Source organism: Venturia canescens, chromosome 7, assembly GCF_019457755.1.
Source record: "Venturia canescens isolate UGA chromosome 7, ASM1945775v1, whole genome shotgun sequence".
Lineage (NCBI taxonomy): Eukaryota > Metazoa > Arthropoda > Insecta > Hymenoptera > Ichneumonidae > Venturia > Venturia canescens.
Genome location: NC_057427.1, coordinates 3921609 through 3939698, shown reverse-complemented (window position 1 = coordinate 3939698; position 18090 = coordinate 3921609). Strand labels below are relative to the sequence as shown.

General features: G+C 41.3%; 1 protein-coding gene across 6 annotated transcripts in view; it reads right to left on the bottom strand.

Moving 5' to 3' along the window:
- Nucleotides 1–18090, bottom strand: part of Dys (Dystrophin) — a 237339-nt gene that overhangs the window by 196689 nt on the left and 22560 nt on the right. For all 6 annotated transcript variants that reach the window (XM_043424677.1, XM_043424673.1, XM_043424678.1 and 3 more), the window contains 5 exons: nucleotides 17611–17749; nucleotides 16756–16869; nucleotides 16438–16614; nucleotides 15959–16066; nucleotides 15672–15783 (listed from right to left, as the gene is read on the bottom strand). In XM_043424677.1, the coding sequence (XP_043280612.1) occupies nucleotides 15672–15783; nucleotides 15959–16066; nucleotides 16438–16614; nucleotides 16756–16869; nucleotides 17611–17749 (650 nt within the window). The remainder of the gene's footprint in view (nucleotides 1–15671; nucleotides 15784–15958; nucleotides 16067–16437; nucleotides 16615–16755; nucleotides 16870–17610; nucleotides 17750–18090) is intronic.

Below are 18090 nucleotides of genomic sequence, written 5' to 3'. Positions count from 1 at the left end.
AAAAGGATTAGCCAAATATGAAGACGAAAATTTGGTTTCGTATAAGTTGTGGAAATAAAATTATTTCGAAGTGTCCAAATTGGAAGAAAGCATTCGCAGAGCATCAGTTTTAATAATAAATTATTTAATCCAAAATATTTGGACAGCTCTCCACATTGGGATGCGGGAACAACGTTATCACAGAATGGATTTGATGGAACTATTCATCAATTCGTAAAGCGAGAATCCTAGCGTGCGTCGAACAGAGAATCGAGACGCTTTACGGCTTACCGCAACGATCGCAGGGGGCGAAAAGAGGGGAACGGGGGCGAGGGGGGCAGTGTGACAAAGCCTATCTCCTATAAATCCTTCCACCCTTGTCGATCCATCGATTTTCCATTATCAAGGCTCTTCCAACCTTCGAGTTAGTCCCGCAGCCGAAAAAGGGGAGATTTAGGAAACATCATTAGTTTCTACGCTCGCTCTCATCATTCCGACACGCTCGGATTTTGAGGATTTTTCCCATCGTATATTCCTGTTAAACAAATGACGATCCGTTTTGGTCGTTATTGCACTAAAGGATCGTTGACCGGGCCCATATTTTAGTGTCCTCGTCCCAATTTACTCAAAACTGGTACATCGTGGGCGAATTTTTATCGCCGAGACATTTCTCCGAGTAAATTGCGAATTTCCAGGACCGATTTTCACAGTTTTATGGTTTTTTTTAATAATTTTCAGTACGCCCGAGTGAATGACGAAAAATTACCTGATTTTTAATTCGAAATATTAATCGATTCAAGTCGTCGTTATTCACATGTTTCATATTCACCTGACGCTGAAATTTTGATCGCATTTTTTGACACAACTTGTTCAGCATGCACCATTTTTTTACTTCTTACATGATGAACCATTTTTTTACTTCTCGACTCAGCAAACCCTCAATACGAACACTGCTCATGCAGACAATGTCGATATACAACCGAGTGGATGTTCCGGAAGTCGTAAAAAATCTCGTAGCCTTTGCCAGGGCTCGGTATTCGGCACCTTCGCGCAAGGATAGCACTTTCCTTCCGGATGTCGTTGGCAAGCGCGCCATTAATATCTTCTGTAACTTATACTATGTAGCTAGACGTAATTTCTCAAGAGTCACGAGCACACGAATCGGTACGTGTTGAAATATGGACTTTTACTTACGTACAAAACACCGTCTCGGTAATTCCGGAAGAGCCGAATCAACGCCCCCATAATTTCGAAGCTTCGACGAGCTCTTACAAATATTTGCTTCGAATATTGACGTCCTCGGGACGTTTCACATGAAGAAAAGTTAATTATAGATTACGTCACGATAAATTCACCCTACAAACATGTTGGCTGTACAATTTCTTAGTCTTCGGTATTTCCGTAACTTACTATTTATTAGCTCAGTTGGCACAGCGAAGGACACGTGCATGCCAAAACGGTAACCACTCCAGAACTCACAACGTATTTTTGCCATCGTCCTGCGTAGGCTGAGAGAGCCTTTTTTTAATCGGTCGAACTGTCTCAAAGAATTTCGATTTCGAAAATTCCAAGTGCGAGCTTACTCGACTGATCTGTACTCTTAAGAAGAAGATTTTAGACTCCAAAGTCGAAAATTGAAGGAGTCGACCGCGTAGCACTGGAAAAAGGGCTCAACCAAAAGGCCAAATGTTTTCCAAAGAAGTCCTCTCCCTCGGAGGCCCGATGGTTTTGTTCGCTTCCACGATAGCCACTCTCACATTTAGTCAGTAGTTTGCATTGTTTTCACACGAGGCCCTCGACGAGATGCCGACTCGTTTGGACAAAAGTTTCGTCCACTCGAACAACTACGAAGTGGGTCGCCGTAGCGTTCCGTCGGATAGTCCGACATCGTGTTCAACGGATCAACTTTGTCGCAGGTTAAGCTACTTTGATTTTCACTCGCTTAAAAACTGCCCTGTGGTTTGAGCAGGAAGAATTTTTCATATTTATGTAGCAGAGGTTCCGCATCGGTTTCCACGCGAATTTGCCTCGCGGAGCTACATTTTCTAACGAAACTGTGGAAAGCACCGAATTTTTGGAAGATCTATTAAATCGACGATGAAAGGATTGTGGTAGAGTTCGTGAACGAGCCAGAACGAGGAAGCAGTCCGGCTGTTTTGACCACGCGTCATCCGTCAAATGGGACAACAGTGTTTGTCGAGTCGTTAGTAGAGAATTCGATCCGGACGAAGGAACCGTGATGCTAGTTTAGACGCTCCGGAGTTACAGCAATTCGCACGATAATTAACGAAGCTGGAGGATCCGGAACAACGAGATCGAGTGCACCTGGATACGCGGATGGTTTAGGAACGCGAACTTGTAAACTCGCGATAACACTGGTCGACTCATCAAGTAGAGAGCAGGCCAACTGGAGCGAAATGAAAACTTGTATGCCAGCGTTCATTTTCGAAAATGTGTGTCCGTGTACTCGCTTTGTGTTATGACAAGAAAACATACAGGGAAAGCATGTTCAGGACGAACGTGAAGGGGAAGCGAAAACAGAGAAAAAATCGGATGGAAAATGGAAGAGCGAGAATGCAAAATGGGGAAAACATCGGTGCGCTGAGTCGAGGAAGACTGCGTGCTGGTACGAAATATTGAAAGTAGAGAAAAAACGAAAACAGCAAAAAGCCTCCTGCTCTGCTCGAGTCGGCATATCCCGATGGACCAAAGAGGAAAGCCAAAGAATTCTTTTTCTATACTTTTACATCCTTTCATCCGAAAATAATATCGCGCATACTTGAAGACGAATCTATGACTTGTTTCCTGTAACCCACAGACGAGAAGTCGACCCTTTCCTCCGGGATCGGCGATAACATTTTTCAATGTCCGATCTATAAATCCCTCGTGGCGGTGTCTGCTTTCATACGACTCGCTTTCTCGTTTTCCATCACATAAAGCGTGAAGAACTAGAAGCCTGACCTTTTATCCACTTTTCTCAACGTATCTATACTTCGTTATTAAATTTTTTTTCCTCATACGATCTCCAGTGAGAAAAAGGCTTGAGGACAGAATCCCTTAAAAGGCTATGCAAAAAAAAATAAAATGTTTGAGAGAACGAATTGCTTCGTCAATCAATCCTTCAACTCATTTGGAACTCTCATGTCAACTTAATTAAGGTATTCACTTTGACGAACCCGAATATTCTAAAAATAACTCATTTTAAATAGCAGTAAAGTAAAAGTGCATACGAATAGATTGGCGAAGTTTCAGGTCAGGTTATCGAACATTTAATGAAGAATATAAACTTGAATAATCGTAAAATTTATACGAGACCTTGTAAGAGATAGCATCATCACCAAATTTCTGATCAATAATTCGCATACTACATAATTCTAAATTCCCGATACAAACTGTCTCACAGATAGAAAAAAATGCTGGAAATTGAAATTCGCAAATTGCTTCCTCAAGATGGTCAAGATGCACGATGCTCAAATCTTACTCCATGAGGTGCTACATTTTTCATTTTGGCTTACTCATAGAGGAAGCTTTAAGCATTGTTCTAAAAGCTTGAGAAAGCAATTTGTTACTTTTAATTTTTTTTAAATAAAATTTTAACTTATTCATCGACTTTTAACTTTTCCAAATTAATTTACAAAAATTAAAGCGGATTTTTCGAAAAACTCATATTTTCGTAAAATTCCAAGAATCATAAAATTTAAACCGTTCAACCGATATTTCCCAAATTCAATACCAACCTTCCTATTATGATAATCTATTTATAAAAAAAAAAAAAAAATTAGTAACACACATCCGAACATTTTTTCTAGATATGATTTTTTGATGTTTATAAACATTTTGAGCACATTGACATTGAAAACTGGAAAATAAAGATTTTCATCGTCACATAGCTTCCTCTATAAGGAAGCAAAAATGTAAGGAATCCATAGCAACGATAAAAATAAAGGGTTACCCAATCCTCAAAAGAAATATTAACGATAGAAGTTGGGAAAATGGCAGAAGTAGAAGCTTTTCGAATACAACCCCAACTTCTCAGAGGTTAGGAATCAGTCGAAATTTCGAGTGCCCCAATTTGCGTCACCAAAAAACACGCTCATGCGAAAGAAATGCCTTAAACCGCATTTTTTTTTAACGCAGCGTTTTCGAGTGAGCGATTTTTTGTTCCAATCGATAATGATCGCCTTTTTTTGCCGTCCACATTCGTTCGTAAATTCAAGCTCGGATTCATGGCACTGCGGAAGCCATACAACAGTAAGCCTCTAACTGCCAGGAGACATTACAACGAGTGGATCAAGATTATATACCACTAAAGTAGACTTGTAAATTAACTATCCACGCTCCTGCTCCGTACTCGCTCCTCACTCAGCCCTATCCAATAGGCACCCACAATAATTTTCTCTCGCAATATCGTGCTTCATTCTCCCTTTTTCCTTTTACAATTCCCCGACCCTCGTCAATCAGGCTCAGCCGTTGCTTTGTCTCTGTCTTTTTGCACGTATGCGTAGACTCGGGCTGTCCGTAAGTATCGGTACGATTGTGTTCCAGCGAACGCTAAACGACTTGATTTCATCGAGTTAAGTACAATAATAATTTTTAATCAAAAGCTTGTTCCACTCATTTTTTAGGGTTTATGAAAATACGATTTTTCAAGAGTCGATTTACATTTCATATTTCTGTGAATCTTTCATTTTCATTTGAAATAAAATGCAAATCTTCTATTTTCATTTACAAGTTTTGAATACAGAAAATAAATTGAAAACATTGCAGAAAACATGAATTTTGGGAACTGGGCCTTCCGCACTGTCATTTACGAAAACGAGCCTGTCCCCTTTGGACTTTAATTTGTCACAAAATATAGAATCAGCTAACGAGATAATGCTTCGAAATGAGGAGGCATCGCGAAAGACACAACTGAAAAAAAGATTGGAAAGATTCTGACGCCTTTTTCGCGACAACGATCAAAGCTGTGGGAAAAGCCTCGAATTTATTGGACGACAGGGGACCTGACGCGGAGTTGGGCTTTCAGCGTAATATCGATTGAAATTTTTTTTAGCTCGCAGCTGTGGAAGAAAGTATGCCGTCGATGAGGAAGGCAGTTGGGGTTGATTCGGGTATCCTTAAAAAGTGGTTACTCTCCAAATTAAGGTCGTACACCGCTAATATTTCGCTTCGAATTGATGGCTAACGGTTCACAAATTCAGCCTCCTTGGATGAGAGATCGTGGAAGACTCTCAAAGACTGAATTCTACGCTGGGAGTTGAAGAATAAAAAGAAACTTCCGCATCGCTGAAACGAGAATTTCTGGGCGGACGTGTGGAGCGCGGAATATCAAAGCAAGTTTTTGAGACGCGTGTCTGGAAATTTGCCTGTTCTCGCCTATGTTGACACAGCATTCTTGCTTGATGACGCAAATTGCGAAATCGCGTCAGCTGTCTCAGTGAGGACGAAAAGTGCCTGGTTGAACTGGCTTGGGTAAACACCCAAGGGAATGAAGATCCAAGAGGAAAAGAGAAAGCAATACGTTGAGAGAGCGAGAGAAAGGGAAAGCTTGAGGGGTTGTAGAATTTGGAATTGTGATACACTCATGCACTGTTATAACGTGTTGTACAATTTGACGTTTATTTAGGTGAGCCCGTCACTGCAGGAGCAGCTCTGATTTTCCACCTGATGAGCAACACTTCGATTCTCCCTTTGGACTGAAGAAGCTTCATGAATAGAAACCTCCAAATTTTGGAGTCTCGAAATGCCAATTTTCACTGACACTTGCTTCAGAATCGATGAGTTTTTAATTTAAGGAGTTTCGGTACAAAAGTCAAAATATTAAGAAATTGATCAAATTTGGTGATAATGTTCTTCAACATCAAGTGCGAAAACACAATTTTTTTCAAAATTTTCTTCTACTTACAGTTATCGAGTAATTACGCATTAAAGCAGATTTCTTATGCCCGGAATGTATACCTATATATATGGAAACGCTATGCTTATACACGTAAACTTTAGTGATCAATTACTCGATTTTATTAATTATTATTTTATTATTAATTATATTAATAATTATAATAATTATATAATAATAATAATAATAATTAATAATAATAATTAATAATATTAATAATATTAATAATATTAATAATAATAATAATATTATTATTAATTATTATTAATTATTATATATTATAATAATTATCAATTACTACAAATTTTATAAAATTCTAAACTTTTTGAAATTTTTTATGTTTTTAGCATGGTTTAGCATGGCAACATTGTATCGCCTGTACCGAAACTCCTTAAATATTATTCAACAAAAGAATTAAGCAAGGAACAGGGGTCATGCATGAATTCCGTGATTTTTTCATCGGCTCACCCATTCAAAGTGTGCCTTGAATGCCGTGACGATTACTTATTAAGCAGAGTATCGAAGGATTCGGACCACGAGTGCTCGGAAATGAATCGAGGGGTTGGTAGTTTACAAGAATTTTTGGAATGACGCATACTTCTGATAAACTAATGCCCGTCGCGTGTTTCCACCGCGCCTCGCATCCGTCTACGTGCGAGAAGGGAATTCCGGGTGGAAATTTCAGTGGCGAGGGATCTCGTACTCCTGCCCAGAAAACCCAAAGTTGAATGTCCCACCCGACGCTGAGAATTGGGCGTACAAACACATTAAAACCGAGTCCTACCCTGCCCTTCGATCTTTACCTCGCTCCCTTCGCCCGGCTCAATGCCGCGAACGTGTATTTCGTACGAATGATTCCTGTGGACAGACGACCGAGGAAACCATTGTTTCTCTCATTTTACGTAGCATTTCATGTCGAACGGAAACACGCCAACAGAATAGCCCACCCCGCAACAGGATTTGTCTGCATCCCTTTGTTCTCGATCATCAGAGAACTCTAAAGCTCTTTCAGCAGTTCATACAACTGTTATCCACGGTGAACGGGAATGTGAGCGAGAATTTCAGCCGAGATATTTAAAGTCAGTAAAGGAGCTTCGAAAATAGCTAATTTTGCTTCCAATTTGAATTTATTGCCAGAAGCTCCTTATTTCAATTCATTTGTCAGTCAGCGAGCTTCCTCACTAACTCTTTGTAAAGGTTCGGACAGAAAAGCCTTGCATTTTTTCACCCTTTTCATTGCTTTTATCGTTTAAACACTTTTTCAATATTTCGAACGATGATCGAGCGCCTATGAAGGTCGTGAAAAATTATTGACGCGCTTTTCAAAGCAACGAAATACGAAAGTCAATTTCCCCATTGAAGAGACAATTTTTTTTTATTCTTTCCGCGCGTACCTCGACACATTCTGACGAGCACGTCCCTCCCTTCCAACCTCACGGTTCTTCGGATCAACCCATTGGCAGAGCCACCATTTTCTTATTCACTGCGATATCTCACTGGAACTCGAGTCAACGGGAAGAGTGTGGAAAAGCCAATCGATACAAAAGGCCGTAGTTTAACTAACTTCCAGCTGGGCAGAACCAACAGAAACTTTGGAAAACTGCCGCCCCCCGTTCGGCAATGGATGTGCGAAGCGTAACACGGCTATGCGGTAACCCGATCGAGTATTGGTCTCGCCAGAGGCTGCTCGACTCGAACCTGGCAAATCGGCGAAGTCACACAATAACGAGCGTCGGTCACTGCGGATTGAATTTCTTTTTTATTCGCGGTGCTTCGAAAGAAGCATCCGAAAACGAGGAACCCCCGGCAACTGCGAGGGCGAAAAATCCTGGAATAATTTGCCTGGAATCGAGAGCAGGTTTCATTTCGTCAGGAAAAAAGTAGTGTGAAGAGGCCGAGACGTAGACTCGGAAGGTTTGGCCTCTGAACAGCTTGAGTAAGCGATATTTTACCCTCTTCAAATTCATCTTTCCATTTTTCTAGTTAGAACCTCGCGCATGTGAGGATATAGTAAGAAATTTAATATTCAATTTCGGGAGCGTTGGGTAAAGCTGCGCCGGACAAAGGCCACGATGGTTAAGATTATTTCGGAAAGAGGAATGTGCGCCTTGGAAAACTATAAAAATCCAGTCTTTTCCGGGATGAGTATATAGCAGGAGCTGAGCCGGGTTGTACAGGAACGAGCTGAATAAGCCGAATAGGGGTTACAAGGCGGAGAGGAGGCAATATAACGCAGGGCCATCTGACGTATATACGTTTAGACGCCACGTGCGCAGATCTATCGACCTTCGCGAAGGAGTGCGAGAGAGAAATGTATAAGAAAGGAGGAACGAATGGATGAATAAGAGAGAGAGAGAGCGAGGTAAGGAGCAGGGTCGGTGTAACCGACTGGGCTTGTTGGCCCGATAAAACACTGAAAACTCTGACAAGTCACATCTTCCGTTGAGCATATGCAATAAAAATAGTCGTGCCAAGCACAGCCCTCGTTCCAGCCACCGAAAAAGTTGCTCTCCTCCATAAAACTTCCCATGAAAAGCAAACTCGCATACAACAATTTTAAAGAGCCCCCCCTTTGCAAATGATAAAATTAATGAAAACCAGGGAACCCTCAACTTTCTCCAAGACTCCCTGAATCACGGACGAACAGCTCGAGTCCTTTGAAAACTTTGCTGAGTAACGGAAACTCGAATACGAAATATAGTCTCCTCACAACGTAATCAACTCTCGTATCTACATCCAGATAAATTCAATCTCACAATTAATCAGTGTTTAGTGTCTTATCGCAAGTTAACCCACACGGTGTACCTGCGACACGCACTCGAGTAGTTAATACACTATGACGTGTGTGCATATTGTGTATATACCTGGACGCAGCATATTAATGCCAACGAGAAACGGACAGGGTGCAGGCCTTGTGCAGCCTGTATTTACCCTTGGCATTAATCTCTCGTGTCAGATCATCAACAAGTGATGCGTGCCATTATGGATAGTCATGCAATCGCTTGTAACAAAATTATATACATTACGTCCCGGATATGGGACGGATACGCTAACGTTTCAACGAGCCGACAATCACGTGTTAAAACCTATTACTCGTGCTGTATATACCCCGTAAAATATTAACCGGGCTTATGAATCGGAGACTTGAATTTATTATTCTAGTCATTCGGATGATAAAATTATCACGATTCGATCAATGGAGCAGCACAAAATGATGAAACTGCGCGAGTACTTTTCCAGACTTGCGTTTTGAACGATTATTCTGGCAGTTCAAGATTTCTAGGTCAATTAGATTCTCAGAGTCTCCAAGAATAAACTCATCAACGGACTTTGCGAGCTTCCGTTCACTCGCCTGTCAAGAATATCCTTGAGGTCACGCTGCTCTAAAAAAGTATGAATTACTGTACTTTCGATAGGAAGAATATAAAAATAGTAACACACGTTTGAGCACTTTTTGATTTGACTGGAACTCGATAAAAAGTCTGCTGGGCATTCAGATTTTTTCTTTTCTTGTTACGTGTGTTGTGACACGTGCCAAAAGTCCACGGGCATTTTCCTTACGATTTAATAATTTACAGCGAGCCAACAGGTTGTAAAGTAAACTATAGTTACTAACGGACTGCTTTTTATGTGTACAGTTGGAAATATCGATGGGGATTATTCGCGGATTAGTGAACAGGAAACCCCCTGTGGATGGATGTTCGGGGAAAAATATACTTGCAGTCAGAATCGGGTTGTTTAAAGAATTTGGGAAGATTTGAAAATTCGAGTTTCGCACATAATTCTTGAAACGATATTTTCGTTTTCTGTATTTTAAGAATTATCTCAGTGGGGTAAGTTACGGTGATATTGAATAATGATTTTTTACACAGAATTTTAAACATGCTTCCAAGTCATCCGAATCGTCGGTGACGAGATCATGATTTCGAGATCAAATGCGTTCTTTCAACGAGTTTGGAATAATTCGTAGCCTGGCAACAGTCTGGGGACGTGGATAGTGTTACTGATAATTATGAAAATCATTGACAATTCGATAACGCAATTTGCCATTGTCACTAAATTGGTTTTTAGGTTGAGGTCAATGGAGTTTTGTTGAGATTTCCAATAATTTTTCTCGCCCTCGACACGAGTGACGGTCCTTCCGCTTGAAATAGTTTTGAAGAAGAAAAAAAATGGGAATGAATGAATATTTTAAAAATATTTCTCCGGATCAGAGAAGAGAGAAAGCTTAAGAACGCAGAAAAGTGAACTTACATCGAGTGAAGCATGACGAAAACATGTGCAAACGTCCGAGAGTTTCGTATCAACGAAACCGAGTTTCCTCACTCGAAAACCGTCCAACAACAAGCCCAATCATCGGTGAGAGCCACGCTTGAACGCCTCAATTCAGAAAACAGTCGATTTGCCCGCGTAAAATGGTCCACACTCGTCACAGAAGAACGTTTCTCGTCGGGCAAGATACCGTTGCACACACTCTCAAATAATAATATTGTAAAACCGAAAACAATATTGCGGTTTCCATGCAGCTCCAGCTGCCAAAATCCAGTCCGAGAGGTCACATCCTGAATGTTGAATCCACGGGGGTATTCCGACCGCGAAAAATTCGTGCCGAATTAGCCTAGTTGTCGATCAGCTCATGACGACTGTCATCGTCGTCCAGAAAAATTCAATTCATAACCGACTCAAAGATTCTAGCGTCTTATAATCACCACAAAATAGTGTGCGTTCGTGTCCATTGTCAACTTTAAAAACCATTCCCTCAATGGTAACCGGTTCCCGTGCCAAATGAAGTCGCCTTGACGAGTGCTCGTAGAAAAACCAGCCGTTGACAAATCTTGCAGCCAATCATACAAACACTCCCCGAAGATGGAAAGTTGGAAGGGTAAAAGTTGAACGAAAAAAAAAGGATAAAATAAAAGATCGCATGCGGTCGTCGGCCGGCCGAAACCTTGGCGGAGGGAGTTTGCGGAGGGGCTTAGCTCGCGGACCTTACCCCGTGCTCGTCTAGGGGTGCACTAGAATCCGAGAGTCGTATGCTCCCTCGGTTCGACGGGGTTGGGGCGCCGGGGGTTACAACCCGGACCGGCACACGGGGTGGGCGCGTATATAAGCCAGGAGGCGCTTGCGCGAATGCTCCGCCACCGGCACATGTAAACGCGTTCGTGCGCACACTATTCAACGGGGAAAATGCGCGGCCTTCCCATACTACGGGGAAAAGAATTGAGGCTCGTGTTTGTACATCACGGACGGAGGCTCCGGAGCCTGCGAGTTCCCCCGTAGGGGCTTATCTGTGCGGAGTTACTTGGCAAGCGAAACGTGCAACCCCCCGCACCCGCTGCTCTCTCCCTCGCATCTCGCAGATTCCATCAAGATGGCGTTCCACGTGTGCGTGTGTCCTAAGTTGATACAGGAATGGAGAGGAGAAAGAGAGAAACCGTGATAGCGCCGAGCCGCTCCCCCGCACGGACGATCCGCGATGTACGCGGAGAGCGCGCTCCGCGGTCAATGTCACCGCTATCTCTCTAACTACCCCGGCGCGAGTAGCCTCGAGGCCGATTCCTCTGCTTTTTCCCGCGCTCGCCGACCCCGCCGCCCCCGTCGTTGGTACATGTGTTGTTTCTCCTCGCCGGAAACACTCCACATTCGTCGTAGGATGCACACATCCGCAGCCTCGGATCTGTGTACAAAGTCTCTCGAAACAGCCCACCCCGCCGCTCATTCGCGACTGTACCTTTCGGCTCTTCCCGTCCGTGCAGCCCTTCGCGTGTGCTAACTCGCCGGTTATCCTAAACACTTTGAAAATGCGTCCACACTTTGAATACTCCGCGGAAGCCCGTCCCTGGCCGCCTGAACGTCGCTTTCCACATTTTATAATTACCGACCGCACAAACACCGTAAATAGTGCCAAAAAAATTTCACACGAGTACGCTCACGACCTCCGAACGAAAGCTTCGAATTTGTGTGCGAAGAACTTTATGAAAATGGCCACTAAAATCGCCATTCAACGGGAAACACCGACTCGAACCCGACCGGAGATTCAACCTCGTCCACGGGCAGTCAAAATTCCGAATACGAAGCAACAACTGTCGAATACGTTGAAACTTTTGTCAACTATTAACGAAAAATTAATGCGGAAAAACCTTGAACGAAGTACTCGAAGAGACTCGAGCAACGATCCATCATTTTCAGTGAAATTCTACGGAAAAATGTTGTGCGAAGCTCTCTCTCTCTCTCTCTTTCTCTCTCGGTTGTGTAAAACTCAAGGAAACACCCTTCGCACGAAGCTTCAAGTCCGCTTATAGCGTAAATCGTTTATTTCCCTTGATATACGATACGCCAGTAATGATTATATATACAACATCTCCAGCTCCGAGTAATTAATTTCCGACTGCGTTTATTACACAACCATTTTCAGGGAGCTCTCTCGCAGGATTCACGCGCCCGGAGTTACCACATATGGTCACGTATTATTCCCCATGCCCGCGATGATAACGTAGCTAATTACATATTATGACGGGTTGCGTACAATCCGTGTACGTATATCGTGTATTCGTTAATTGATCAACGAAATTCGTTATAAACGATCCTTCAGCCGCAAGAAGCTGAATTAAACACGATTAATGCAATTAAGCATGCACGCAGATTTCACACAATACGAGTATTCGGACAAAATATCGGATTTCAAGTGCCATGAATCTTGGATTGATTTTTACGATGCTTCATAAAGTTCGTTTGTAATGTGGGAAAAAATGAAAGTTTCATAATAATCAGTGTCATTAATTTTTTTGGGGTCGACGAGCTTTTTTCGCATGCTTTTTTTGGCACGCTTTCCAGGGCAACACCGTATTTTCATGCGCTCCAAAGAACATTCCTCCTGCTCATAACTTTCTTTCGCTCCATTGTTCGAATTTTTGAACATCATTCCGATGCATAAAATGCGCTAGTTTCACGGTGATATCTCTGAAACTATGGAATTCCGAAGCTTCGTGAAATTCTCACGGAGAGTCACTCCAAAGCTTGGGGAGGAGAAAATCTTCGTGTTTCTTTTTTATGACCGGCGACACAGCGAGAAAAAAGGAGCTTCGTATCAAGGCCCACAATGAAATATATTGGGGAAAGTGCAATAGCATCGATGGGAACTATCAGGGCTGAAACGATTCGGCGAAATCTACCGACCGGAACCCTGGGCCGAGCCAATAAAAAACCACACTCTATTCTCATATTCATTCGGTGAATTTCCTCTCTATCGCTTAACCCAATCTCGCCGATTCAAATACCCTCGCCGTTCTCGTTTCTGTGTGTATGATACTTGGATTACGAAGTCGAAAAGTTCGTCGTTCCAGCGTATAAAAACTCCCTCACAATGCTAAATCGATAATGAAGCATTTATTTTTGTAACTCTGCAAGTTTAACGAATGGAATAAAAATCACAGAGGACCGAGTACTGTGGTCGTTTTTTTGCGTCATTATTCGACCGACTAAAATTTTACGTCCGCGTGAAAAGGGACCTTTTCGCAATTATTCCTATTCGAATTAAATCCTGAACGAAATTTATAAAACGAGCTGGGAATTGGTTTCGTTTCGTGAAAACTTGAATCGGCGATGAATCAGGAATAAAAATGAATTAAAAAGCCTTTTTGTTGACGAGATTTTTCGTTTTTTTTTTTTCGTTTTTTCTTTCGCTACTCTCCTGTTTCACGAGAATTAAACGAGCTCGTTGAATTATTCGTGGATACGAACGTGCGTCATTTTGCATCAGAAACGCGAGCAACGGAGCAACTTTTCAACGAAAAGAGGAGAGGGCGTAGCGTCGTCTGAAGAATTTAAGGTCGAGACAAAAGAAAGGGCGCCTCTCGGAGTCTAAAGAGCGTTATACGACGTCAACTCCCCCATGATTTCGGTCATACGAACATCTCGTTGTTGGCAAACACCAGGGACGTTGTGCAGGCTTTCAAGCTTTTGTTGGCTCCATTTATCTTCGTGTTCGTTCGACTCACTCGCCGGTATGCTTAATCAGCCACGAGGGCGGAGAATAACAACGAAAAAATCTTTCGATGCCCGTGACAATTGAATTTTTATCGAATCAAAGTCACTAAAAATTTCATCGGTCAGTGATTTTATCGTCATTTTATTGACGGAGTGCGCGAAATTCGACGGCAACGTCGACCACAAAGGACGAAATTCCACCGATCGCGCGGATGTACTTTGCGTTGTCGGTATATCAAAACATGCTGTTGGTACTTGCGACCGTGTCAGGCTCGTTTGTCAAACTGATTTTAACTGCCCTGCATAATCTATGCAGTCCCGGTCTGATGGCAAACAGCTATCAGAGACTCAAAGGTTTAACGCGAGCATTGACGAGCCGTTACGCATATCAGCACTCGGTAACCAAATTTTGCAAAAATATTTGCAGTTGCAAGAATAGCTGAGGTGGATAACGAGCCTGGAGTCTCAAAAATTGAAACTTTTTATTCTCGGAATTTTATATCCCGAAAAATGCCTTAAAAACTCCAGGTAAGTGAGTCGGGCATACGCGTGCATCTGAAAGGGTTGGAGCCCCTTAAAATTCATCCACTATAATAACCTTAACAAGCTCAATTCAGCATCCCAGAATATTTGGGTTGAATCGAAAAGCTGCTTTTGTCCCTGTTTTTATTATCGAGGGAAAGAAAAATCAGTCCATTTTTTCATCCGAGACAAGGGATCCAGTCTCTCGTCCAGGGATCTTTTCAGCGTGATGAACTGGTTCACTCACACCGGAGCTGGAGCGTCAAACGGTCTCGCTTCTTTCTACTCCGATATCCAACATTCTCATCTGTTCGTTCGAGGCTATTGTGAAACGTAATGAGATCGCGACGTAAATACATTTACTCTTGGGAATTCAGTGTATTATGCCACAGTTGCGAAATGCCCGCTATCCGTGAGTGGAGAACCGTGATACATTAAAGGGCCGGCCCTCATTAACTAGTTCGCTTATTTATCATTTCATTCAATGAAAAAAATGGTAAAATAGCGAGAGAATGAGAAGTGTTTATAAATTATCATTATTTTCATGAATTTTGCCTATTGCAGAAGGAAAAAACACTGGATTCGTAAATATTTTGTTAATAACTTTTTGTTCAAAGTGTCCGTGAAGTTTTCTGCTGAATTGAAATATTCTTCGGCCCGTAAAGAGTCAGTTCGCTCTTTGTGAAAATAAGCACGAAATACCCTTATGAAAAACAATACAACAAATAACTGCACGTATTTTGTACCAATAATAATAAAAAACAAAAATTGTGGGCCAAATCCCAAAGGTCCAGAGGGTCAGGGACCTATCGATTTGGCCAGAACCACCCCTTACGAACGTACGTACGTGTATGTATAAAAGTATCACTATGCCAATTCACAACGAAAGTTCACCCTTCTCTTTACCCTTTCTTAAGGTCCGTTCCTTATGGGAATACGTGACATTGTATCTTATGGTATCAGGAGGCAATGCGCTACTTTTATTCTTGAATGGATCCGGCTGTGTGGCTCCTCGCATAAAAGCATACCCGTGTTTTTTATTTATGAGCAGAGCTTGAAAAAATACTTAAAAATGGCTTTGGAAGAGATTACAGCGGTGCCTTAGCCGCTTTTCAAAATCTCATTTCCGAAATGTAAAAACTAGAAGCACGCGTAACGGTGGATACTTGGTACTTTTCATTCTAACTGCAGACTTGGTGATAGATTGGAAACGATTATTTTTCGTCACAAATCACAAGAAAGTTGAACTAAACTTTGAAGTTTTTATCTACGTGAACGTTGAACTCACCCTCTTTCCGCGACGAGGTGAAGGACGATTTTGTTGAAGGTTCCTCGGTACCTGTGAATTGACCACGGTTTTTCACAAAATGCCAATCTTCTCGGAGCTTCTTTAATTTCTCCTGCAACACAAGTAATCCACATTTACCATGTTCGTTACCATTGATCGAATATTCCGAAAGCATTAGGATTAGTTTGAAAAAAACTGACTCTATCGAATTGTAGACAGGGGCCGAGCTTTCGAATTTTGCCTCTGATTAGGTTATTGATTAGTGTAAGAAAAATATTCTGGTTTACCTGAAACTCGACGGAAATTGGCTGCTTCGCAGATTCGCACTCTTTCTCCAAATTTGTATAATTTTCCAAAACGTCTTTGACCTCCATTTCGCGATCTTTGACGGTGGCCTGAAAAATCACGATTGCTGTCAGTTTGAACAAAACATTCGAAAATACATTCATTCGATTCGTCTGAACAACAAGCTTGAGTTCAAAAATTCTTTTACACAATCCTTTGAAAAAAAATGGAACAAAATCTAGTAAGTTTCATTCAAAAGTGTACACCATCATGAGGATCCAGGAAGAAACGTCAAAAATATGGAAAAATATTACTGCCGAAAAGAGAACCAAAGTTTTCTGGGCATAAGAAATTTTCCTCCGCTTTTAAATGTTTCAATCAATTCGTCCCGAGTATGTAGGAGTGCAACATGGCTTACTCTGGTTCTCGATTACCAGACCATTGTATAAGAATTGAGTGAGATTAACAAAAAAAAACCCACCATGATGTTATCGATAAATTTGACGTTCTCTTGTTGAGGCAGTTCGCGTGAAATGTTGATCCTCGTTCTCGTTTCCATCACCCAAGCCATGATGCCATCTAAACTGTGCATGTATTTCTTCAACGATACTAATTTATTTTCGACGTAATCACGATGATTTGATAAACTGGTTTGAATCTGCAATAATCGTAAAGAAATTAATATTAATTTAATATTAAATTAAGACAACTTGAATTAGTAAAAAAATAATAAAATTTTGGTTCAAGCTATGCGAAAAAATGTAGTGAGTTTAACGATCTGTTTGAGTTTGGCATTTACCTTCTCAATATCGAGCAGTATTTGACTGACTTCTTTCTCCATTTCCGATCCCAAATGTTGAGTTTTCAACTCCTCGAGTGCTTTTTTCTGTGACTGCAGTTCCGCCTCTCGCGCCTTGATCATTGTAAACACGATATTTCATTATCAAGTGTTCGCGGCACAAAGTAGCGAAAAGTATTCACGAAAAATTCTATTGCGTTCATACAAAGATCACGGTTAGAATCTATTTATACCACAGCTATGTACACACAGTACTAATTTCAGTGGGATACAATCTATTTATAATTGTGCCCCACAGCGCGTGATTTGGTGGTTTTGTTCTCTACCAAGAGTGGCCCATTTAACAATCATGAAAAAAAATCTATTTCGCGAAACAGTGGAATAAAATAATGATCATTTAGGATAGATGTCAAAATAAAAATGGTCCTGCACAGTGCTTGTCAATTTTTTAATAATGTCAAATTTATTGTGAGCTCGGTCGATTCCATTTTAACGAACTGGAACAAATTCTACTCAGTTCAAACCACCTAATGCTTAATATGGGACTTGTTCATCAGAAGAAGCTTTTAATTTCGTTTGACATTTCCAAACATTTCGAATCAATGTTTATATATGATTATACTCCTTCCAGGGAAAAATAGACTGATTTTCTTAAACAAAATGTAACAACAATTAAAATGGAGACACCGAAACGAGTTTTACAGAAAGAGAATGAATTGCCGATTCACAGATTATAATCATTTTGTATATTCCCGAAAATGTTGACAACTTCCTTAGGAATGAAAAAGTTACGATAACGAATTATTCGAAATTTCTCACGACCATAAGACTAATAAAAGATTTTCAAGTACTCACTTTGATCATTGACAATCTAATTGACAGTGAAGTATTGTCAGAAGGGTTGGCACTCGAGATCAGCAGAGTATTGACTTGATCGACGATATTACGTCCCGACTCTATCGTCTTGTCCATGGCAACTCGTTTTTTATCCATTCTGTCGAAACAGAACAATTTAAATTCACTTCAAATTGCAACAATTTTTCAATATAAAAATAAAACAAACTCATTGAATCGTCCACGTTTCGTTGCTCGAACAAACACATTTAACCAGAAAATTTCACGGTTTTTCAAAACGACATCGTAATCAATGGGATTTTTGAGACCCACGCGAGTCGAGGGACAAGCAGGAACTGAAATAGCTTCACGAAGTTAATGCTAAACTCGTGGCCCGGACGTACACGAGTTATTCCAGAAAATAACATTCGCAGTTACGAGCGTATGGTACTAAATATTCCAAATCTATGTGACACTGCCACACGTGTGTTACATAATTCT